Source organism: Triticum aestivum, chromosome 2B, assembly GCF_018294505.1.
Source record: "Triticum aestivum cultivar Chinese Spring chromosome 2B, IWGSC CS RefSeq v2.1, whole genome shotgun sequence".
In the NCBI taxonomy this organism is placed as follows: Eukaryota; Viridiplantae; Streptophyta; class Magnoliopsida; order Poales; family Poaceae; genus Triticum; species Triticum aestivum.
In genome coordinates this window covers 251,010,844-251,037,280 of record NC_057798.1, presented here as the reverse complement: position 1 = coordinate 251,037,280, position 26,437 = coordinate 251,010,844, and the positions used below count along the sequence as shown (strand labels likewise).

The window sequence follows — 26,437 nt, the reverse complement described above, 5'->3', positions numbered from 1 at the left end:
TTGCATAATATTTTTAGTGTTTTGCATTGTTGAATTTGCGGTTGCATCGTCGTGTCTAGTTGCTGGTCTTAGTGTCTAGTCCTCTCGAGTTTTGAGTTCTGTTCACAAGTTGTCACACCACCGCCGCATCACCGTCATCACCACTGCTATACCACCATCATCATCACCGCTGCCATATACCACCACCATCATCACCGCTGCCATATACCACCATCGTCATTACCGCTGCCATATACCACATATTCACCGCCATCACGATAATCCGAGTCCACCTCCATCAGTTCGCCACCAGTCCGTGTTCCACCGCCCTACATATATCCGCCACAAGTCCGAGTTTCCACCAGATTCATCTCCGCCACCAGTCCTAGTCCGAGTCCAGTATTTGTTCCTTTCGTTTTGATTTCCAGATCATGTGATACTACGAGTCGTGACCAAGTCGAACTCCCCAACTTCTGTGCCACCTGTAGTAGAAAAATAGTTCCAATTTAAAAAAAATGTTGCGGAGCAAAAAGAAAGAGGAAAAAAAGTGCAAAAAAAGTGAAAAAAAAGAGAAAAAAATTCAGAGTGTGCTCCTCCCTTGATTATGTGTCACGCCGTGATTTTTTTAGTGTTCTAGGCTCGCGTCTCTAGCACGGTCTAGCCTAGGACCAGCACAGTACCGTCGTTGAGCGTTTATTCAACTTTGCATCTCTGAATTGATTATTGCTGACCCTTTTTGCTACCATATTATAAGCCTTCCTAGCTCCACATACATCTACGTCGTGCATTTGACTCTCCCTGGTAATCGCTCTATCCAAGCTTTGAGGGTTTTGACTACAACGGTTGACGATCACCACCTGCTGCTGGGTAAGAACTGGTAATAATTTGAGATTCGCTTGACGGATTTGTGACACCCCACCACCACCACTTTCCAGTAGTCTGTAGGATCATATTCTTGTCTGTTTCTATTGCTGCTAACTATGGCAGGACCACAAGCCGACGAGATTGACCGGGAGAACATGACGAACAAGGAGCTTCATGATAAGTTTCATCAATTGTTGGGTCAACAGGTGGAAGACGTGATGGCCAGATTTGGAAAGGCAATGGAGAAGATGGATGACATTGAGAAGACAATTGACACCAAGTTGGACGCCAAGTTCGATGAATTACTCAAAGGTCTCCCACAACCGGCTCTACGCCGCGATACAGTAGGCGAGCACAGCGTGTTCCTATTGAGCCATGACAAAATTCCGGTGCCACTGCTACTGCTGTTGGTGTTTCTGTAGCTCCTGTTGCTACTGCAGAGGTGGAGGACTATTACGAGGATGAGGTTGATCAAAATCAGAACTATGTGCAGCCACCAGCACCACCACCAGCACGTCGACCTCAGGTACATATTCGCAACGGTAGGCCTGCACCACCACCTCAGGTACGAGATTATGACCATATTCCTAAACTGAAATTGAATATTCCACCGTTTGAGGGTAGATACATTCCTGATGTATATCTTACTTGGGAGTTAGAAACTGAACAACGTTTTACATGTTTACAATATCCCAAGGAGAGACGGGTTGTTGCTGTTGTTTGTGCTTTCACTAGTTTTGCATGTGTATGGTGGTCTGAACATTGTAGATTATATCCTATTCCAGCTACTTGGGCTGCTTTGAGAACTGCTATGCGTACTCGTTGGGTTCCACCATATTATCAACGCAAATTACTTCAAAAACTGCAGCTTCTGAGACAAGGGAAAAATTCTGTAGAAGAATATTATCAGGAATTACAAATTGGCATGATTAGATGTGGTATTGTTGAGGAGAATGAAGCTATGCTTCCATGTTTTATGGGTGGTTTAAATAGAGAGATTCAGACCATTCTAGAGTATAAGGAGTATACTAATATTACTCGTTTATTCCATCTTGCTTGTAAAGCTGAACGTGAAGTGCAGGATCAACAATCATTGGCGCGAACTAACTTTTCTGCAGGTCGACCTTCATCATGGACACCGCGTACATCTTCTACTTCCACTGCACCAGCACCTCCATCAGGTTCCACCTCCAGTCGTGATACAAGAAAGCAGGCACAACCACCACTATCTGCCAAGAGCGCACCTGCCGGGCCTGCACAGAGCTCTTCTTCTTCCATGGCATCAACAGGGCACACAAGTGATATTATTTGTCGTTGTTGTAAGGGAAGAGGACATTATGCGCGAGAATGCAAATCTCAGCGTGTGATGATTGCTACTGAGGATGGTGGGTATGAGTCCGCTAGTGACTATGATGAGGAGACTTTGGCTCTTATTACAAGTGAAGAACACGGTGGAGATGATTCTGATCAGGAGACGCAATACATGGCTCCTGAAGACGCTGACAGGTATGAATGTTTAGTTGCTCAACATGTTTTGAGTGTGCAGGTCACACAAGCTGAGCAAAATCATAGGCATAATTTATTCCATACAAAGGGAGTTGTGAAGGAACGTTCTATGCGCGTCATCATAGACGGAGGGAGCTGCAACAACTTGGCTAGCATGGAGATGGTGGAGAAGCTATCTCTCACCACAAGACCACATCCACATCCTTACTACATCCAATGGTTCAACAACAGCGGCAAGGTTAAGGTAAGACGTACTGTTCGTGTGCATTTTAGTATCATCTCTACATATGCTGATTATGTTGATTGTGATGTGGTACCTATGCAAGCATGTTCCTTATTACTTGGTCGACCATGCCAATTTGATAAAAATTCTGTACACCATGGTAGAAACAATCAGTATACTCTTGTTCATAAGGATAAAAATATCACTTTGCTTCCTATGACTCCCGATTCCATTTTGAAAGATGATATTAATAGAGCTAATAAAGCAAAATAGGAGAAGAATAAAAGTGAAAATCAGATTGTGGCAAAAGAATTTGAGCAACAAATGAAGCCTAATAATAAACCATGTAGTGTTGCTTCTGAAATTAAATTGAAAAGTGCATGTTTACTTGCTACCAAATCTGATACTGATGAGCTAGATTTCAGCAAGTCTGTTTGCTATGCTTTTGTGTGCAAAGAGGCATTATTTTCATTCGAGGACGTGCCTTCCTCTTTGCCTCCTGTTCTCACTAACATTTTGCAGGAGTTTGCTGACATCTTTACACAAGACGTGCCACCGGGATTACCGCCTATTCGAGGGATTGAGCATCAGATTGACTTAATTCCCGGTGCTTCACTGCCAAACCGTGCGCCATACAGTACCAATCTAGAGGAGATGAAGGAGATTATGCATCAAGTACAAGAGCTTCTCGACAAAGGTCATATACGCGAATCCCTTAGTCCTTGTGCTGTTCCTATTATTCTAGTGCCGAAAAAGGATGGTCGCGTATGTGTGTTGATTGTAGAGGCATTAGTAATATTACTATTCATTATCGTCATCCTATTCCTAGGCTAGATGATATGCTTGATGAATTGAGTGGCTCTACAATATTCTCCAAAGTTGATTTGCATAGTGGATACCATCAAATTCGTATGAAATTGGGGGATGAATGGAAAATATTTAAAACTAAGTTTGGATTATATGAGTGGTTAGTCATGCCTTTTGGGTTAACTAGTGCACCTAGTACTTTCATGAGATTAATGGACGAAGTTTTACGTGCTTTCATTGGACGATTTGTGGTAGTCTATTTTGATGATATACTGATTTATACCAGATCTTTGGAGGAACATTTGGAACATTTACGTGTTGTTTTTATTGCTCTATGTGATGCACGTTTGTTTGGTAACCTTGGGAAGTGCACCTTTTGCATCAACCGAGTATCTTTTCTTCGCTATGTTGTTACTCCACAGGGATTGAAGTTGATAAAGCCAAGATTGAAGCTATTGAGAGTTGGCCACAGCCCAAAACGGTCACACAAGTGAGGAGTTTTCTTGGCCTCGGTGGGTTCTATAGGCGTTTTGTGAGAGATTTTAACACCATTGTTGCACCTCTCAATGAGCTTACAAAGAAAGATGTGCCTTTTGTTTGGGGTACTGCATAGGAAGAAGCCTTCACGGTATTGAAAGATAAGTTGACACATGCTCCTTTACTCAACTTCCTGATTTTAATAAGACTTTTGAGCTTGAATGTGGTGCGAATGGAATTGGATTAGGAGGTGTGTTATTACAAGATGGCAAAACCTGTTGCATACTTTTCTGAAAAATTGAGTGGGCCTAGTCTAAATTATTCTACTTATGATAAAGAATTATATGCTCTTGTTCGGACTTTAGAAACATGGCAACATTATTTATGGCCCAAATAATTTGTTATAAATTCTGATCATGAATCTTTGAAACATATTAAAAGTCAAGCTAAACTGAATCGTAGACATGCTAAATGGGTTGAATTCGTTGAGACTTTCCCTTATGTCATTAAACACAAGAAGGGTAAAGAAAATGTTATTGCTGATGCATTGTCTCGTTGTTATACTATGCTTTCACAACTTGACTTCAAGATATTTGGTTTGGAGACCATCAAAGATCAATATGTGCATGATGCTGATTTTAAAGATTTATTGCAGAATTGTAAAGAAGGGAGAACATGGAACAAGTTCGTCGTTAACGATGGATTTGTGTTTCGTGCTAACAAGCTATGCATTCCAGCTAGCTCCATTCGTCTTTTGTTGTTGCAGGAGGCACATGGAGGAGGATTAATGGGACACTTTGGCGTGAAGAAGACGGAGGATATACTTGCTACACATTTCTTTTGGCCAAAGATGAGATGGGATGTTGAGCGTTTTGTTACTCGCTGCACTACATGTCAAAAAGCTAAGTCATGACTCAATCCTCATGGTTTATTTATGCCTTTGCCTGTACCTAGTATTCATTGGGAGGATATATCTATGGACTTTGTTTTAGGTTTACCTCGAACAAAGAAGGAGAGGGATAACATATTTGTTGTCGTGGATAGATTCTCGAAAATGGCACACTTTATACCATGTCATAAAAGCAATGATGTTGTTAATGTTGCTGATTTGTTCTTTCGTGAAATTATTCGCTTGCATGTTGTGCCAAATACTATTGTTTCAGATCGTGATACTAAATTTCTTTTCCACTTTTGGAGATATTTATGGGCTAAGTTGGGAACTAAACTGCTTTTTAGTACTACTTGTCACCCCCAAACTGATGGACAAACTGACGTAGTCAATAGAACATTATCCACTATGCTTAGGGCTGTTTTGAAGAATAATAAGAAAATGTGGGAAGAATGCTTTCCTCATATTGAATTTGCTTATAATCGTTCATTGCATTCTACTACTAAGATGTGCCCTTTTGAAATTGTGTATGGTTTTCTACCTCGTGCACCTATTGATTTGTTGCCTCTTCCATCTTCGGAGAAGGTTAATTTTGATGCTAAACAACGTGTTGAATTGATCTTAAAAATGCATGAGTTAACTAAGGAAAACATAGAGCGTATGAATGCTAAATATAAACTTGTTGGAGATAAGGGTAGAAAACATGTCGTCTTTGCACCTGGAGATCTTGTTTGGTTACATTTGCATAAGGATAGGTTTCCTAATTTGCGCAAATCAAAGCTAATGCCATGTGCTGATGGTCCTTTTAAGGTGTTAGAGAAAATAAATGATAATGCATATAAACTTGAGCTGCCTGCAGATTTTGGGGTTAGTCCCACTTTTAATATTGCAGATTTGAAGCCTTATTCGGGTGAGGAAGATGAGCTTCCACCGAGGACGACTTCATTTCAAGAAGGGGAGGATGATGAGGACATCAATACCGTTGTTACACCCACAACCCCTACTGCTACATATACTGGACCAATTAGAGCTCACGCACGCCAATTAAATTATCAGGTACTTTCGTTTCTTGGTAATGATTCTAATGTTCATGAGAATATGATGCTGCCTAAATTGGATACATTTGTTTTGCTTACAAATGAAGGGCCTGGCATGGATAAGAGGGGTAAACACTGGAGCAAGACCAAGCATGGAGATGATGGCATGCGCAAGGGGAACAAGAACGAATTTACAAGTGATGATTTCAAGACTTTGAAGCCACCATAACGAGTGCATGAAGCCTTGGACGAAATATACAAGATGCAACTTCATAAATTTCGTCCAGAGGCTATTCTAGGTGCCGCGTCACCTTTTTATTGGGCCAGGCCCATGTGATTTCGAAATACATAAGTAAGGCTATTTTTAGAGTCCGTATGTGTGGGAAACAAGAGATAGGGTTGGTTTCAGACCCCTCCACCAAGGGCCACGAAATTCCCCCCTCTTCCTCCATATATACAACCCTTAGGGCACCGTTTAGACTTTGGGTTTTGTTTAGATTAAAAGTTTACCATAGCTGCAACTTTGCGTACTTCATTTGTGTTCAATGACCAGACCAAGACATCACAGAACCCCATCTTGATCAATAAATCTTTCATCTTATATTCGTAATATCCAGATTGCAATCTCAGTTTCTTGCTTGTTCTTCATTTGCTCGCAGGAAATAGACCCTCGTGGTTAGGTTGATCGTGCTCCGGCGTAGTCAATAACCTCTCAGAGTTGGTTTAGCGATTACTAAGGCACGACGTCCTCACATGTACGTAGTCAGATCGTCAAAGTCTACTCCTCCAAAACGACAATCACCATCTCATCAAAAGACGGGACACCTTTGCCTATATCACATACTTGTTTTAAAATGCCTATTCATTCACCTTTAGGAGACATCTAGGTCATTTCAATGGGTAATACAACCTCAATTCCGCAAATGAAATTTTCAACGTTTTATTATAATAGGATATCGACGCATGTTCATCCCACTATATAAAAATCATTATCTGTAATGAGATGTGCATGAGTATATAACCTAGTGCTAGATATTCTAAGGTTAAGGTTTAGAGTGGATGGGTGAGAGGGGATAGTGTATCTCACCTGAATGTTGGATTTAAAGTGGAGGTGGGAAGAGGATACAAATCGATGAATGGTGTTGGAGATAAGTTCATACTTGCTGAAGACATGAGGGAAGAACACTTCAGTAGTGATGACAGACGAGATGGACTAGGATGAAGGGGCATTATAGCGACACAAGGTAACTTGTGTAGAAGAGGGAGGTGGAAGAGGGACATAAGTGAGAAATGGTACATGCCATAAAGAGCTAAGAAAGGATGCTACACTATAATAAAGAGCATCTACCTCCACAGCTAGAATTACATTGTGCGAGTCACTAGAAGTTGCATTACCTATGGCACACTTTGATATTCGCACCTAGGATTTGATCACCAGTGTGTATCCTTGTTAGAGACTAGCCATGTGTCCATGCAGTTACAAATAACATGTCACTACACTAAGAGATGCGAGTAATGACGATTAATGACAAGAACAATATGGGAAGATATGCGGCTTGTTTATAAATATACTCTATTTGTCTACAATGATCTTGTACTTTTTGTATTTCTGCCCTATATTTCCTTGCAAACAAAAACCTAGGCCTACATATTCAAAGACCAGGGGTTCAAAACAGACATGAGAATGACGGAGGGTTGTACATCACAAAATGCTAAAGTTAGCGTGATGGCGAAGAGATGAGGGGAGCCCGCGGGGGGGGGGGGGGGGGGGCTGGTGGAGGTAACGTGACAGTACGAGCGGGGATGATGTGCGCCTAAGGCGGCACTACCCAACAACTCATGTGAGGCAAGTGAGGTGGATGAAAGGGACAACCATGAGAGATGACTCGTGACATAAAGATATTTCTTGCAAACAAAAACCTAGGCCTACATATTCAAAGACATCAAAAATAGATATGGGGATGAAGGAGAGTTGTTCGTCACCAAATGTTGGGGTTAGTGTGATGACAGAGAGGTGAGGGCACGCGTGAGGGGGTGGGGGTAGGGGTGCTAGTGGAGGTAACGTGACACTGCGAGCAGGGATGATGTGCCGCGGAGGCGGCACTACCCGACAACTCATCGTGAGGCAAGTGAGGTGGAGTAAATGGACAAGCACAATTGATGACTCGTGACATAAAGACTAGCGAAAGACTGACACTCAACCATCCTTGGAAAAATCGATCTCATGAGTGATAAAAAATAGTGGCCTTCGTTGTGTGTGGGTTTTGATTTCATATATGTTTGTTAGGGATAATCGCATGTATGTGTGGTTGTACGCTACATATTGCTATGCCAACACAAAGTTAGGGATAATCCTTTTTTCCCATTGAAACGGAGGAGATGCAATTTGTGTGCCAACAATAGTCTGACTATCAAACAAAGATGTTCTTTTTTAATTTGAATAATTTGAATATTGCTCACCATGCCTCCCGCGCGGTCCAACAAAGATGTTAGATGGTCATTTTTCCGCCATTCAATTCCAGGCAAACAAGAAAACATGGCAACTAAAGAAAACATGAATTTTACCCCGGAAGAATATATTCCTACAAACAAGAGAAGACATATGTCCACACGCTTGTTTCATCTTATATTGGATAAATGTTTGTGCTTTGCAACAGAGTATAATCATTCTAATATATTAGTCTATGTGACTGCCTGTAATCATCATTAAAATCTTAGAGATTTTTGTATGTAATCATCATGATCTAACTGTCATATTACTATTAAGCACTTATTTGGTAAGATTTTGTTGACTTACCAAAGAAAATATTAGTTTATTTTTAAAATAATACCATTGTACATGCCCTTACATCACATCATCATCGCATGCACCCATCGCATGCCCTCAAGGGCCATGGCTGCAGGCTGCAAGCTGCAAGCCCGTCGCGTGGCAAGACTTTGCCCTGAACGTGCACGCAGTACGATTACCATAAAATAATGTCATTTTTAAAAAGCTGCCTTTTTTTTTGAGGTAATTTTTGAACTTATTTGGTATGGTCCCTCGTATGGCATGTCTCGCCTCTCGATTTAAACCGATCCGATCCAAGTCCAACTCGACACCACGTTTCTGACCCAGAGCAGTCAAAGAACAGACCCATACATAGGTACCCCGCAAAAAAAAAAGACCCATACATAGGAAACGCAGCCCGGGGCCCATCGCTCAGCGACCGAAGCGGATACGTAAACGCCCCCCTCGCGAGCGCCGGAGCCTCGCAGCAGTTCGGACCGCAGGGAATCCCCGCTTGCTCGCGTGGATATATTCGCTGACACACCGGGCCCACAACGCCGCGCCGCCGGCCCCCCTCCCCGTTATTTATCAGCCCCCCGCCTCAGTCCTCACCTGTCCTCGCCCCACCCCTGCGCAGCGCATACACACTGCGCACGGCCGCAGACCTCTCGGGTCGCCGCCCGCCCGGACTCCTCCGCCGCGAGACATGGCCGGCACGGGCGACGACGCCGGGATGGACGAGGTCCAGAGGCGCCTCATGTTCGACGATGAGTGAGCGCCCGCATCCTATCCCTGTCCTGCCTTTTCTCTCTCTCTCTCTCTCTCTCTCCTCCGACTCTCGTTGCTTTTTAAGTTCGAATATCTCGCCGGGTTGTGCCGAGATGCGCGCATCTGGATTTGTCGGCCTGGTTTCACGTATGGGGTTTGAGCTTTCGGTCTCTATTGTTTGGCTGCTTCGTTGGATCTCGTCGGGGATCAGGACGGGAGGGTGCGGGATTTGAATTCTGAACATTGGGTCCTGTACTCGTCTTGCCGTCTTGGTGTGATGACTTGGATCATCACGGGAGGGTGCGGTTGGCTTGTGTGTCGGGGAGGTACGAGGCATCGATCTCGTCCTATATATACGGTGCGGGAGACCGCTGCCCCAGAAAATCCGGACATGCCATTGCCATGCGACGAGGGCACTCTAGTGCAGCCTCTGCGTTTGGCTACAAAGTACTCCCTCCGTACTAGTGGCAGAAAACGTTATATTATGGGACGGAGGGAGTATATATCATAGCATCGTAACAGGAAGAAACAGCTAGTGTACTACTCCCTCCGTTCCAAATTAGATGACTTTCATTTGTCTAGAGATGGATGTATTTAGACACTAAACAAGTATAGATACATCCATATGTAGACAAGTGGGGGTCAAGTATTTTGGAACGGAGGGAGTACTATCAAAGCAGAGGTTTGACCCCTCTTAGGACTGCCTGTTTGTTTTAGACGACAAGCAGGCACCTAGTTCTTTGCAAAAATCGTCCATGTTATAAATGTGCTAAACGTGATCTGAGGTGGTGGTTTACAAGTTCCATAGCCTGGAGGCCATACAAAAACGCTCAGATTACGAGCAGTACAAATTTAACTGGAAGCCGGAGATTGCGTGAAGGCGAGCGTGCATCAAAGATAAATTTCCTTACGAATTAGTGAGGTTGTGTTGTACTCCCTCCGTTCCAAAATAGATGACTTAGAGGTCATCTATTTTGGAACGGAGGGAGTATTTCTATACTATAAATCTCAAAAAATCGTGGCTGCAGTATACAATGTTACACACCAATAATCGGAATGAAAATCAATGGTATGTGGGACACATAAAAAGAACATGTGCCGCAATTTTTCTTTTCTCGAACTTCACTCTTTTTGTTTCTCCAAACGCTCAAGAATGTGGCCCTAAAATTTTATATGTGAACCATCGATTCAGTACCACATGTTCAGGAAAAAAATTGGATTTTTTTTGTGCGCCATAAATATCCAAAGAGTTAACAGGTGTAGGTATACCCATGCTTATAAAAGCCTCACTCTTTTTTTTCAATAAGGAGCTCATATTCCCCCTTTCATATTGTATTATATGAAACTGATAATTATATGAAGGACCGAATTTGCAAGTTTTTATTTTTAAGCACTTGGGTGAATATTTTTTTTCTTCCTGAGGGTAGAGCGCTTGGGTGAAGTTAGCACAAAGGCTGCAGTCATTTATGCTGGAATTCAGAAGATAAAGTAACATCCGTGGTTCTAAAAATGAGCCTTTTCCTTCAAGTACTCCTTACATGACAAATTTGTTCAGATTTTGTCTGCAACGTGACAAGTTTGACTGTAGTTGTTCCATGTAAGCATGATAAGCCTCAAGTCTAGTTGCTTGCCATTGGTTATATGTACATGTGTAGTCCTTTAATTACTTGAATTGCTTAACTGTAAACATGACTTCCTCTTAATCTATGCCATCTGGAGATAGGCATTCACTAATATTTTTGTTTGCTGTGCTTGGCTTATATTTCACAGATGCATTTTGGTAGATGAACAGGACAACGTTGTTGGCCATGAATCAAAATATACCTGTAAGTTCGTTTCTGTCATTTGAATATATTGTCAAATTCTCTGTTGTTGATGTTGATTAGGATCACTTGGCAAAATATGACTTGTCATTGTACGGTGTGTAGGCCATCTGATGGAGAAGATTGAGTCTCTGAACCTGCTCCACAGGGCTTTCAGCGTATTCCTTTTCAACTCAAAACATGAGCTGCTACTTCAGGTTTGGAGAAGTCTTTCATTTGGAACTTACTGTTTTTTTCCTTTTTGTCGTGTCGTATTCTATCTGTCAAAGGTTGTAGGCTTTCAGTGATTGGGCTGAACACTTCTTTTTCTGAAGTACCAAGTAGCTCTGATAGATAATAACAGAATGTCTCCACCTGAAAGTTACGTTCTTGCCTTGAGTCGTCATAGAACTAGCTAACGTTGTTTCGGTGGATAGTGTTTAGGTCACGTAGGCACACCGTTTTGAAACATTTGGATGTTAATTCTCTCTTGGTATGAATATGATGTTTAGCTCTGAAGTTGCATTAGTTTCTGTAACTCCCTGTAGGCTGTAGATTATATATAATTAATTATAATATTATAGTCATAAACAGAATTGCTACCTGCTGAGTAGAAAAACTGAGTGGTGTCAGTTTACTGTCTGGTCCTTGATTTAAGATCCAACCTACCATGGTCCGCTTTAAGTGTCTTCGGTAGAAGCTTCCGAGCTAACAAAGCTCTTGACATCTGATTTTAACATGGCAAAAGTTAGACGAAAAAATATGGTTAGTTGGAAATAAAACAAAACATGGATGAAGTGTATTTGCGCTCCACTTTCATACATGATCAGTAGCTGCTATAGTTTTGTCAGCTTGACTTGTATGATAGTCAAAATATCTGACTTATATTGCTTCACATTAATAGCATGAAGAGACTGAAACATGTATCCATCTCTGCCTAGCCATAACTTAACCTAGTCATGCTGCTTAGCATGATATCACAATTTCCTTCGCGTAACTGGAGTTGGTACGACCTATGAAGCACTTATGATTGTACATAGTACGGATCAAAATCTGTTTAGCATCCTCCCTTTACCTCATCTTATCTTCTATCTATTTTTCAGTCAGTTTTTGAAATATCTTTTGTGATCGGTCTTTTGGTTGAACTTGCTTTCCATTATGCATTTATTCATTGTCGTATTATTTTTGTATTCTTGCAGCAAAGATCTGCAACGAAGGTTACGTTTCCTTTAGTATGGACCAACACCTGCTGCAGCCATCCTCTGTACCGTGAATCTGAGCTTATTCAGGAAAACTTTCTTGGTATGTGCCACGGTTACTAGGATATATAGTCAATGTTGCTTCCATTTTTTACTGGGTTTCACTTACGATTAGCAACTTGTAATTCTCTAGGTGTCAGAAATGCTGCTCAGAGGAAGCTCCTCGATGAGCTGGGCATCCCGGCTGAAGATGTGCCTGTTGACCAGTTCACCCCTCTCGGTCGGATGCTTTACAAGGCACCATCTGATGGGAAATGGGGCGAACATGAGCGTAAGTCGTCATCGGGGTGTCGTGCATCGCTTATGTATCTGCTACTCCCTCTGTTCTTACATTTATGTCAGAGGGAGTACATTCTAACAGTGATTCGTGATCTGAACATTGTCGCTGTAGCCCGAAATGCAAGAGTTGCTAACTTGTGTGTTTTCTCGTGTCCTCAGTGGACTACCTGCTGTTCATCGTGCGCGACGTGAAGCTGGTCCCGAACCCGGACGAAGTGGCTGACGTGAAGTACGTGAGCCGGGAGCAACTGCGGGAGCTCATCCAGCAGGCGGACACCGGCGAGGGCGGCGTGAAGCTGTCCCCCTGGTTCAGGCTGGTGGTGGACAACTTCCTCATGGGCTGGTGGGAGCACTTGGAGAAAGGCACGCTCGCGGAGGCGGTGGACATGGAAACCATCCACAAGCTCAAGTGAGGACGCCATCTCTTGATAGTTGTTGTTGTGTGCTGAAAAAGAACTTATCCACAGGCAGCTAGATAAACCGTCGCATCTCATCTGGATAATAAAAGAACAGTTGTTACCTGGCCCGATGATGGCCACTTTGTATTGGTTATTACCTCACATATTCACCTGTACCATAACGACGATGATGATAAAATGATAATGGTGGCATAATTCATATGCTTTGATTTTCCCACTAGGCTTTTGTTGTGCCAACGGGAGATGTCTGTGGCATTTAGCTTGCTCCGCTTTCCTGGTCCAAAAACATCCACGGGCTGTCACATGGAGGGCGTGCTACCCTGGAGCAAGGAAAGGAGAACCCAAGGCTGGCGGAAGAAATTCATGTGGTCTTCTTCCCAATGAGCTGATTTACCCAGTTCTAGATGAGATCTAGTTTTATCCTATCTTTTATCTTTGATACTCCAGTAGACTACTAGTAGGGGGTAGAATATCTTTGCTAGTGGCAGCTGTTGCCATACTTTATCACTGTTTGAAACCTGGTGTCGTTGCCAGAAGACCTGTATGCGTGTTTGGTTTCGTTTTCTATGAAAATGGAGCCGGGGGTGCTCCCCTTTGATCGATTTTTTTTTTTAGCTTGCTCCGTTGGTAAGACGATCATGAGAATTCTGATCTCCACCTGGGCGTATTCGCAACCCACCTTTTCTTCAAAGACTAGTGCAGGAGGCATGCCGCGCCCGCGGACAATCGTTTGCTGATTTGCAGTGGTAACTGATTGTGCTGTTATGTTCACCGTATAACACATACAGTACAACTATCAAACAGCAATTGCAACAGGAGCAAGAAAATACAATAGGGTCCAGGGAAGTGCAAGTAACAAAAATGCAGAAATTCCTTCAGTCAGATGCGCAACAGATGAACATAGGCAGCTTTTCTATGATCCATGTCACGTGGCAGAAAATATGTACCGGGGGCACCTTTTCTGCTATGTTGTACTGAAGATAAAGAAAAATTGTGCAATATGACCTACACTGTATAGATTCATCACATTAGAGTACTACTCTCTCCGTTCCTAAATATTTGTCTTTTTAGGGATTTCAAATGACTACCACATACAGACAAATATTTAGGAACGGAGGGAGTACTAAACTATCATGCTTTTAACCACATTCTTCATTAACCTTTCTTCCTTTATCTCCCAGGTGATCATAACCTACACATTATTAATTGTAAGAAAGTAAACACACAAAGGGAAACACTTGCAATCTGTAGTCTGATCAGAAGCAATGTATCAGACCGATCAAATGCCATTGTGTGTTTACTTTACTACTTCTCTGTAAGAAAGTAAACACACATTATTAATACTTCTCAAGGCATACCTCTATACCCCAAGGAACCAACTAAGCAAGCAACCTACTACTCTAGCACCAACAATGGCCCAACATTCCTGCAAGCATGGATGTAAACCCTAATTCAGTATGGCTTCTCACATCAACGAGGCTAGCAGACATAAGTATTCTATATGCTTTTTTTGATGGGTTTTTCAGTCGCCTTTTTTTTTCAGGAAGATTTCTTATTAAAATAATTTCTAAGATTCTAAAAATTGTTTATGAATTAAAACACACGAAATCTTAAAAATGTTATCAAATTTAAAAAGTGTTACCGAGTTTAAAAATATTTGGAATACAAAAATCTTATCGGATTTAAAAAATGGTCAGGAATTCAAAAATGTCAGTTTATTAAAGAAACATGAACTTAAAAATGATCATGATTTAGAAAATGTTCCAAATTTCTTGTTAAAATACTTCCTAAAGCTGTAAAACACTGTCCATTAATTTAATAAAAAAACATAAAATGAAAGAATGTTGCCAATTTTACAAAAACAAATCCTGAGTTCAAAATTACGAATCCAAGAAATATTCTCAGATTTCAAAATATGACCAGGAACTAAAAAAACTATGAATATAAAAATCGACGATGAATTTACAAAATCTTTTCGAATTTTTAAAATAGTCATGTGTTTTAGAAAATATTCATGAATTCTAAAATTGTCCTTGAATTTCAACTAACGTTGGGATTAGAAATATCTCACTATTACAAAAATGTTAAGGGATTCTAAGAATATGTTCCCAAACTGCAAAAACATATCAAAAGAATTGTAAGATAAATACCCGAAGATAAAAATATGAAAAATAGGTAAAACTGAAAAAAAAACAAGAAAGAAAAAAAGAAGACAAAATGGTTTAGAAAACATAGTAAAGTCCGTCAATGGACCGATTCATATAGGTCGCATGCCACGGCATGGGCACGCAGAGCCAGCGCGAGAAGGGATGGCAGTGGATACCTATTACCCGTGTATCCGACGGTTAAACATCCTATTAAGATAAGGACATGAGACAAAAATATGTCAAACTTTATTTTAAGTTCTTTAACTCCAAATGGATAAATATATGTTGTTTTTTACGAGTAAATGATGTTGTTATGAGAATGTGGTATCTTTTTATGATATGTTGCTCTTTATAAGTATGCAATGTTGTTATGATGCATTGTTATTTATAAATTATGATTATATATTGTTTTTTTGTGAATATGTGATGCTCATGTTGATGTATAGCAGATGTGGATATTTTGCCTATTGGTACCCCTTTAACCCGTCGAGTGGCGGGTATGAAAAAATTTGTACCCATTGGCAGGTATGGGTATGGGTGATGCATAAGCTCAGGGAGGAACAGGTAATGGTATGTGTGGCTCCACTCGTACCCAAACTTAGCGCGTGCCATCCCTTGCCAGTGGTGAGTCGGTGATGCGTGGATCGGGTTTAAATGGTTTGCCTGTTGCGAAAAATGGCTGGATGAATCCGGGTACATTTTCACGACTACACCCACTTCGGAAAACATATTTTTAAATGCCATACTTTTCAAAAAAAGTTTCACACGCACATCTCCATGTTATATATATGCGCACAAAGTTTGACGGAAAAACCACTTTTTTTGGCCCGTGCAAAAAGTATCAAAAAATCTTGTGAAACGCTAATTTTCAACACTGAATTTTCTTTCTTGTGGAGGCAAAAAATTTTTTTTTTGCAAAACTTAATGCCGTGTGTATGCTTTTGAAGAGATGTACACGTGAAATCTTGTTTCAGATTTTCTTTTGGATATTTAAAATATGTTTAAAATACATTTTATTAAAGTTGTCCTCACTCTGCATATGTCTAGGTTTTAGGGCATCTACAACCATAGTGGGCAAATTTGGCCCCTTAATCATCTATGGACCCATCCGGACAATGCCCGGACGTGTCCATTTTAAGCCCATGCAATCATGTCATGTACTTTGTCCTCAAATTGTCACATGCATGTGAATGCTGGGGATGTGCAGAGAGAAACAATAGAATACGTGGTATGGAACGGGCCGCATTCTACACGGAGGACTGTCTGGACACGTCCGAATATCTTGATCCCTATTTGACGCCCTTAGTGCCAATTATTGGTTTAATCACAAAAATGGCGCACACCCCCTCCAAGTGACATCACATGAACTGGGTTGGCCCATTTAAGAGCGCAATAACGTGAATTCTTCACCATTTTCGGGAACCTTCAAGAACTTCCGGGGCAGTCTTGGGAAGCTTCGGGAACCTTCTAGAATGTTTTTATCTATTTGTTTCTAGTTTTTTCCTGAACAGTATTTGTTATGTTCTACTCCCTCCGTTCCTAAATATTTGTCTTTCTAGAGATTTCAACAAGTGACTACATACGAAGCAAAATGAGTGAATTTACACTCTAAAATATGTCTATATACATCCGCATGTAGTAGTCTATTTTAAATCTCTAAAAGAACAAATATTTAGGAATGGAGGGAGTATTTGGTTTTTCCATTTTCTTTTCCTTTTATTTTTACCTTTTTTATTCAAATGCATGAATTTCTTTAAAATCCAAATACTTTCCAAATTTGTGAACATTCCTAGATTTTGTGAACTTTTTTCCAACTTCGCAAACTTTTTTTTCAAATTTTATTAACTCTTTTAAAATCCATGAAATTTTGTCAGTTTTTGCTAACTTTCTTCAAACTTTCTAGAACTTTTCCAGTTTTGCCAACTATTTTTAGTGAACTTCTTTCAAGTTCTCGATTTTTCAATTTTTCATGAAATTTTTTTAGTGAAATTCTTTCATATTCATTAACTTTTCTAAATGTTCACATACATTTTTAAATCCGCAAACTTTTATTAATGTTTTTTTCAAATTTTCATGAATTGTTCTCAGTTGCTAATGGTTTAGTGATTTTTTATAAAATTCATTATCTCTTTCAAAATTTAAGGAAATTTTTAAATCCGTGCACTTTTGTTGGTGAAGTTTTTTCAAATGTTAAATAACTGTTTTAAAATTTGTGATTTTTTCAAATTCACCTTTTTTTAAATTTATTTTTCTAATTGTATTTTTTAATTGCATGAACTGTGGTCTTTGATCTTTTTATTCCCATGATTTGTTTTGAATTTTGTGACCTTGTTTCTGAGGAGTCAACGATCAATGAGCCCTCGTTAACGGTCAACCAGTCAAGGGTGGACTAGTCGACCAATTTGACCGAGCGACCGATCGAACCACAAATTTTTACTGCTCGAACGAATGATGTTGCTCCCGTCATTGGACCGGCCCACATAAGGGTGTGCTTGAGCGCTGGTTCCGTTCGTGGGCGCTATGAGCGCCGACTCGGAGGTCCCTCGAAAATCCCCATATCATCCTATATATGGCCTCGGTGTGGGGATTTGCGGACAACCTGAACATATGAGGACAAAGTGAGGGCTCCGGTTGGATGATTTTTTTTTTCTACTCTCTTCTGTCTGGGCAATGATAGGATTATCCCTCCGAACATTTGAGGAGGATATGAGTGTACGTGCCTCACTGCAACAATCTCGGTAACAAAGGCTTGTGCTGCCTAGTCATGTTTTCGTCCCTCACAAAATTTGATAGCACCAACATTGGCGACAAAAATGACTATATGGACATACTGTTTGAGGAAAAAAAAAGTGCACCGAAATTTGCTCACCGCTTACTGTTCATTTCATCAAATATTAAAGCGAAAGAAAAAAAATTGGAGCAAGTGCTAAGGAATACTTCAAGCCCACAAGTAGTACAGTTATCCCAATTAATTTCGCAATCACTAATTTTCATCTTGTATGGCTTTTTTTTTAGCATCAGTACAGACACAAGCGCTCATATACACGCGCATACACTCATCCCTATGAACGCACACACGCACACCATACCCCTATGAGCACCTACAAAAGACTGAGCCACGGGAACGTCTCCTTCCACTGAAAGCGCATCGCCGGAAATCCTGAAATAAATCCAGAAATAATGCGAGCACCAAGATTTGAACCCTGGTGAGTTGGAAATACCACTGCCCACCTAACCAACTCAACCACAGGTTGATTCGCGTTCATCTTGTATGGCTGATGGGTCAAAAAGTTACAATTTGATCGACTCACGGCGGTGGAGGAAACGGTGACGAACCACCCCTGCCCCCGCATGATTTTCCTGCGTAATTGGTCGAGCAGCTGAGCAGCGCTCAGCAAGTCAGCAGTCAATTCATTCGCAGGCTTCGCCTTTCTCCTCCGCGTACGAGCAGAGCAATACCGGCTATGCCTCAGGCTCACAAGAAGCTCAGCTGCTTCCTCCTCCTCCTTCTCGTCGCTGTTAGCCTTACTATCTGCAGCGTCGGCCAGCAGTTCGTCTACTCCAGCTTCGCCGGCGCCAACATCACCCTCGGCGGCGCGGCCGCGGTCACCACAACCGGTCTTGTCGAGCTCACCAACGGCACGCTCCGCCAGAAGGCCGACGCCATCCACCCGGCGCAGTTCCGCTTCCGCGAGCCGGCCGCGCGGAACCGGACTGTGCGGTCGTTCTCGGCCTCCTTCGTGTTCGGCATCCTCTGCCCCGACGCCAATAACTGCAGCCATGGCATCGTCCTTTTCGTCGCCCCGGGGGCCTACAACTTCTCCGCCGTGTTCCCGAGCCAATATCTCGGCCTTGTAGCAGCACCAACGGCGCCGCCGCGAACCACATCTTCGGCGTCGAACTCGACACCAACCAGAACAACGGGTTCCGCGACATCGACGGCAACCACGTCGGCATCGACGTCAACGGGCTCACGTCCCTCGCGTCCAGCAGCGCCGGCTACTTCGGCGACGACGGCATCCTCCACAACCGGACGCCCGCAAGCGGCACGGCGATGCAGGTGTTATAATTAATCCGAGGCCACGTCAGATGTACCGAGGACCAAATAATCATCCAAACATGACATCAAAATTTATTATCGAGGTTTATCGATATGGCTACATCTTAAGATCTGACTACAGGCGCTTCTTCCATGAAACCGCTACAATACCGCACTCCAGCCGTTCGGATGCCGGCACACGCCGCCTGCTCCCCGTGTGCCCGTGCTATTATGTTGGCATCGGTTACATCGTGTGTCTACCCTCACTATACATGAGGCCTAGGATACAAATGTCCTATTTGGACATGACTCCTATCCCGTCTATACACAATCCAAAACCAAGTCCAACTGTAACATATCTTATATAATAGTATTCTACGCAACTCTAACAAACTTCACCTTGACGAATATTCTTCATCACCTTGGGTTCATCCGTATGTCGAACCTCCATGTACATTGGACTTGAGATACGCTATTGAGCACCGCTGCTACTCCCAGACTCTACCTGCAACTGTAGTCCCTTCTCGCCTTCTTCACAGTCGACACTCAAGCAAAAATTAAGTTCCTAAATACTCTACTTTGTGCTCCCAACATCCGAAGTATCCGTTCAATGCCATCACACACCTACCACTGTCTGCGTGAAAGTGAACAACTCACATATTGGACGCCACATATAAGAGTTACCTGAACTCAACACCACCGCTCTTTCTTGACCGTCTGTCTGAAACTTGAAGGAATTTCACCGTCGCCCTGTATCACCCTGAGTCAAATTCATAGTTGTCTCACGTTTTTTCACTTTCTCATATTCTCCATGGTTAACTCATGTCCATCAACCATCACCGATAAACCGAGTCACCAACTTAAATTTGGTACTCGTCAACACTGCTTCAGCACCCCTGCACAATTTATTTGACCTCATGTCTGATGATCAGTGCATTGGCTTGTCGCTGTGTCCGTGCTTACCGCACGCCTCGTCGCTAACACCGCGTCGAGCCTCTACTGTCTTGGTCGAGTCTCCCGGGTAACTAGCCCACATCACCTCAACCCCCACTGTAGAGAACCATCGATCATCACCGACCAATACCGAGTATCACGTCTCCATCAGACCACTGGTACCCAGTCCGATCCACGTGTCTCTCGCTATCCCACTGAAATAGGCTTCGACTCTCCATGCATTTACGCCATAACCCCTCCATCGGCGCAGAGTGAAGTCTTCCGCCAGACTCTAGCTCCACCTTCAACATGACTCCATGGTAGATGATCAGTCCACCTCACGCCTCGTCGACTTCAAGCTCTCTCATGTGTACACTACCTTGAATCAACCCCGCGCCATAGTCTTGTCGAAGCCACACAAGCCCTCAACCCTGCACCACTTGTTTTCACGCCCCGGAAGTCGGCCACCATCAACATCACACTCCTATGTCGTCGTTGCTGAAATCACCGCCTCTTCTACTTTGACCAACATCCATGTCAATCCATCAAACTGTCTAATCTAGCCCAGCCGACCTTGTCCGGCTGCAACCATGCCCCACCCTACATCATCTCCGCCTCGCATATCTCTGTGCATTGCTTGACGCCCGGTGCATGCATGATCCTGCCACGACGAGCTCCAAACTCCTCCGAGCCTTATACACACGTCATCATCCTTGTTGTGCGCACACGAAGCCCCTCTGCAAGAAAATTGGACCCAAAGAAAAAATATTTGTGCAAACCTTGACCACGCTGGATTCCTTTACACAATTTCTTCTTCTTGTCTTATCATGCTATTAGCTTCTCCACGTATATACAAGCCTTTTTTTCAGCAACAATCTCTCATGTCTTGTCCATTGCGTGCTAGCCTGGTCGAGCCTCCGTACACTTGTAATGCAGCTGCTCCAGCCGTCTGTACGCCCGTGCAACCACTGAATGAGTCTGCTCCTGAGATTTCCGTGCACCTTGGGCCACACCGGTTGGTTGCCTAGCCCAGCGGCCCAACTGGCACTGCCTGCTCAAATCCACGAGCCTGGACTCACGTGCACTAGGGTAACACGCCCGATCGAATTGATCTGCCAACCACCGCATCTCACGGAGACAGCCTCGAACACGCTGCACACTACACTTCCTCTGTCGCCGCCGCCGAGTGCGATCAAAATCCTGCCGAGTTCCATGCTGACGCCGCTTCCGATTGCTTCTCAAAGAACTACCACATTCGTGTATACTTGAGCGCTGCCTCCCAGTTGCACTTGCAACTCGCCAGCGACGACTCGCCGACTAACTCCGCTCTCACGGCTGCAATCGCTTTACACAAGTCTGTCGATCCGTTCCTCCTCTAGATCAACACTTTCAATCTCAAATCGAACCTTGCTCTGATACCACTTGTTAGAATTAATTCGAGGCCAATGTCAATCTATCGAGGACCAAGCAATCACCCAAGCACGTCACCAAGATTTCTTAACGAGGTTCACCGATATGGCTACATCCCCGGGGCCTGACTACAGGCGCTCCTCCCCATGACACCGCTACAATACTGCACCCCAGCCGCCTGGGCGTCGACACACGCCGCCGGCTCCCCCACGTGCTTGTGCTATTATGTTGGCATCACTTACATTGTGTGTCTACCCTTACTATATATGAGAGACCTAGGGTACAAGTGTCCTATTCAGACACGGCTCCTACCCTGTCTACACACAGTCCAAAATCAAGTCCAACTGTAACCTATCTTGTACAATAATATTCGACACAACTCTAACAGCAGGTGTGGGTGGACTACGGCGGCGAAGAGAAACTGATCACCGTGGCCATGGCTGCCCTGGGAACGGCCAAACCGGTCAACACTACAAACAAAAGACACATCCATGACATTTTGGGTTGAACGATTTTTTTTCTGTCATACACACTTCTATGACGATAATTGTGACAAAACTCGGTATCATCATAGATGTGGTGGGCTCCTACTTATATGACAAAAAATCATGAAAGAAAATGAGCTTTTCGTCCTGGGCGGGCCGGAGACGCATCTGCATGACATTCTTTGGCCATCCATGACGGAAAAAACCGTGGTAGAAGCGAGGGCGAGGAAAATTTCAGGGAGTTCCCGGTTACGGTGGGCGGTCGGGGGCCGAGCGATGCACGTTTCTCTCGTACACGTACGCGCGTGTGTGCGAGGCGTTGGCTCTAACTGAACCCGAGCGAGGCGTTGGGCTCTAACTGAACCCGAGCGATTGCACTGCAGGCTACGCATTACTGAACCCGAGCGATCGATCGATGGCTGTTAACTGAACCCGATCGAGCGATTCCTTCGCTACTGCGGCTAACTGAAGTCGATCGATACTGCCTCTGGGATGAACAGTGAGCGTTGCGGGGGGGGGAGAGGGGGGGTTGGATGAACGGTGAGCGGCGGCGTTGCCTCTGGATGAACAGGACCCCGATCGATCGAGCCGGTTGGGGCTGGATGAACATGACCCCGTGGAGTGGAGGGCTGGATGAACAGGACGACCCCGTGGAGGGCTGGATGAATAGTAGACGGTGGAGGGGTGCCCGTGGAGGGGTGGTTGAATAGTAGCCGGTGGAGTAGCGCACGGTGGAGGATGGATGAACAAGTGCCCGTGGAGGCTGGAGGAGGTCGATGGTAGCCCGTGGAGGCTGGAGGAGGTCGACGGTGGAGATGAACAGTATCCCGTGGAGTCCCGTTTTGCAGTACGCCACACCCCTCCTGATGAACAAGACCCCCGTTTCGACCGTAGCGCTTCAACACAAGTCCGTTTTGTCCGTTTTGCGGTACGCCACACCCCTCCCGATCAACAGGACCCCTGTTTCGACCGTAGGAGGTCCGTTTCCTCTGTTTTTCGGTACGCCAGACCCCTCCCGATGAACAGGATCCCGTTTGAAACATGGCTGGTCAAACACAAGGCCGTTTCCTCCGTTCTGCGGTACGCCAGGCCTCGTTTCCATCGCCTGTTCCGTCCAAGCCCTCCCGATGAATACGACGACGCATTCCATTCTGACCCAGCCGGTTGGCTCCTCATGAACACGACGATGACGCCGTTTCTCCGTTCCGACCCAGCCATGTACACGAGTCTTGGCCGTACGTATACGCGAGTAGGCGTTCGATACCCCGCCCGTATGTACACATACGTGGATGTATTTTCTTTCTTGCACACTGGCCGCTGTACGTACTGTTGGGGAACGTAGTAATTTCAAAAATTTCCTGCGCACACGCAAGATCATGGTGATGCATAGCAACGAGAGGGGAGAGTGTGTCCACGTACCCTCGAAGACCGAAAGCGGAAGCGTTAGCACAATGCGGTTGATGTAGTCGTACGTCTTCATGATCCGACCGATCAAGTACCGAACGCACGGCACCTCCGAGTTCAGCACACGTTCAGCTCAATGACGTCCCTCGAACTCCGAACCAGCCGAGCTTTGAGGGAGAGTTCCGTCAGCATGACGGCGTGGTGACGATGATGATGTTCTACCGACGCAGGGCTTCGCCTAAGCACCGCTATGATATTATCGAGGTGGATTATGGTGGAAGGGGGCACCGCACACGGCTAAGAGATCTCAAGGATCAATTATTGTGTCTCAAGGGGGTGCCTCCCACCCCGTATATAAAGGAGTGGAGGAGGGGGAGGGGACCGGCTATCCTTGGTGCGCCCCATGAGGAGTCCTACTCCCACCGGGAGTAGGACTCCCCCTTCCTTGTTGGAGTAGGAGAGGAGAGGGAAGGAGAGAGAGGGGGAAGGAAAGGGGGGGGGGCGCCCCCTCCTTGTCCAATTTGGACTTGGGGGGGGGGGGGGAGGGGCGCGCGGCTGCCCCTTGGCCGCCTCTCATCTTCCACCACTTGGGCCCATGAGGCCCATTAAACTCCGGGGGAGGGGGGTTCCGGTAACCCCCCGGTACTCCGGTATATATCCGGTAACCCCCGGAACCATTCTGGTGTCCGAATATAGTCGTCCAATATATCAATCTTCATGTATCGACCATTTCGAGATTCCTCGTCATGTCCGTGATCACATCCGGGACTCCGAACTACCTTTGGTACATCAAAATACATAAACTCATAATATAATCGTCATCTAACTTTAAGCATGCGGACCCTACGGGTTCGAGAACTATGTAGACATGACCGAGACACATTTCCGGTCAATAACCAATAGCGGAACCTGGATGCTCATATTGGGTCCTACATATTCTATGAAGATCTTTATCGGTCAAACCGCATAACAACATACGTTGTTCCCTTTATCATCGGCAGGTTACTTGCCCGAGATTCGATCGTCGGTATCTCAATACCTAGTTCAATCTCATTACCGGCAAGTCTCTTTACTCGTTACGTAATGCATCATCCCGTAACTAACTCATTAGCTACATTGCTTGCAAGGCTTATAGTGATGTGCATTACCGAGAGGGCCCAAAGATACCTCTCTGACAATCGGAGTGACAAATCCTAATCTCGAAATACGTCAACTCAACAAGTACCTTTGGAGACACCTGTAGAGCACCTTTATAATCACCCAGTTACGTTGTGACATTTGGTAGCACACAAAGTGTTCCTCCGATAAACGGGAGTTACATAATCTCATAGTCATAGGAACATGTATAAGTCATGAAGAAAGCAATAGCAACATACTAAAGGATCAAGTGCTAAGCTAACGGAATGGGTCAAGTCAATCACATCATTCTCCTAATGATGTGATCCCGTTAATCAAATGACAACTCATGTCTATGGTTAGGAAACTTAACCATCTTTGATTCACGAGCTAGTCAAGTAGAGGCATACTAGTGACACTCTGTTTGTCTATGTATTCACACATGTATTATGTTTCCGGGTAATACAATTCTAGCATGAATAATAAACATTTATCATGATATGAGGAAATAAATAATAACTTTATTATTGCCTCTAGGGCATATTTCCTTCAGTCTCCCACTTGCACTAGAGTCAATAATCTAGATTACACACTAATGATTCTAACACCCATGGTGCCTTGGTGCTGATCATGTTTTGCTCGTGGAAGAGGCTTAGTTAACGGGTCTGCAACATTCAGATCTGTATGTATTTTGCAAATCTCTATGTCTCCCAACTAGACTTGGTCCCGGATGGAATTGAAGCTTCTCTTGATGTGCTTGGTTTTCTTGTGAAATCTGGATTCCTTTGCCAAGGCAATTGCACCAGTATAGTCACAAAAGATTTTCATTGGACCCGATGCACTAGGTATGACACCTAGATCGGATATGAACTCCTTCATCCAGACTCCTTCATTTGTTACTTCCGAAGCAGCTATGTACTCCGCTTCACATGTAGATCCCGCCACGACGCTTTGTTTAGAACTGCACCAACTGACAACTCCATCGTTCAATATAAACACGTATCCGGTTTGCGATTTAGAATCGTCCGGATCAGTGTCAAAGTTTGCATCGACGTAACCATTTACGACTAGCTCTTTGTCACCTCCATAAATGAGAAACATATCCTTAGGTCTTTTCAGGTATTTCAGGATGTTCTTGACCGCTGTCCAGTGATCCACTCCTGGATTACTTTGGTACCTCCCTGCTAAACTAATAGCAAGGCACACATCAGGTCTAGTACACAACATTGCATACATGATGGAGCCTATGGCTGAAGCATTGGGAACTTCTTTCATTTTCTCTCTATCTTCTGCAGTGGTCGAGCATTGAGTCTGACTCAATTGCACACCTTGTATTACAGGCAAGAACCCTTTCTTTGCTTGATCCATTTTGAATTTTTTCAAAACTTTATCGAGGTATGTGCTTTGTGAAAGTCCAATTAAGCATCTTCATCTATCTCTATAGATCCTGATGCCCAATATATAAGCAGCTTCACCAAGGTCTTTCATTGAAAAACTTTTATTCAAGTATCCTTTTATGCTATCCAGAAATTCTATATCATTTCCAATCAATAATATGTCGTCCACATATAATATTAGAAATGCTACAGAGCTCCCACTCACTTTCTTGTAAATACAGGCTTCTCCAAAAGTCTGTATAAAACCATATGCTTTGATCACACTATCAAAGCGTTTATTCCAACTCCAAGAGGCTTGCACCAGTCCATAAATGGATCGCTGGAGCTTGCACACTTTGTTAGCACCCTTCGGATCAACAAAACCTTCTGGTTGCATCATATACAACTCTTCTTCCAGAAATCCATTCAGGAATGCAGCTTTGACATCCAT

The 26,437-nt window shown here is 43.8% G+C and overlaps 1 protein-coding gene and 1 pseudogene across 1 annotated transcript; both read left to right on the top strand.

Moving 5' to 3' along the window:
* The first annotated feature begins 9,095 nt into the window (after positions 1–9,095).
* LOC123044608 (isopentenyl-diphosphate Delta-isomerase I) lies at positions 9,096–13,682 on the top strand. Its single transcript, XM_044467401.1, has 7 exons — positions 9,096–9,320; positions 11,088–11,143; positions 11,246–11,337; positions 12,319–12,421; positions 12,512–12,649; positions 12,817–13,066; positions 13,298–13,682. The coding sequence occupies exons 1-7, from the start codon at positions 9,256–9,258 to the stop codon at positions 13,458–13,460; spliced, it is 867 nt and encodes a 288-aa protein (XP_044323336.1). The 5' UTR covers positions 9,096–9,255; the 3' UTR covers positions 13,461–13,682.
* A 4,972-nt stretch (positions 13,683–18,654) lies between these two features.
* Positions 18,655–26,437, top strand: part of LOC123044606 (L-type lectin-domain containing receptor kinase SIT2-like) — an 81,368-nt pseudogene continuing 73,585 nt past the window's right edge.

Coding starts and splice junctions, on each gene's coding strand:
- LOC123044608 (XM_044467401.1), top strand. CDS start 9,256: ATGGCCGGCACGGGCGACGACGCCGGGATGGACGAGGTCCAGAGGCGC. Junction 12,650..12,816: donor GAAATGGGGCGAACATGAGC/GTAAGTCGTCAT, acceptor TCGTGTCCTCAG/TGGACTACCTGCTGTTCATC. Junction 13,067..13,297: donor GAAACCATCCACAAGCTCAA/GTGAGGACGCCA, acceptor TTTTCCCACTAG/GCTTTTGTTGTGCCAACGGG.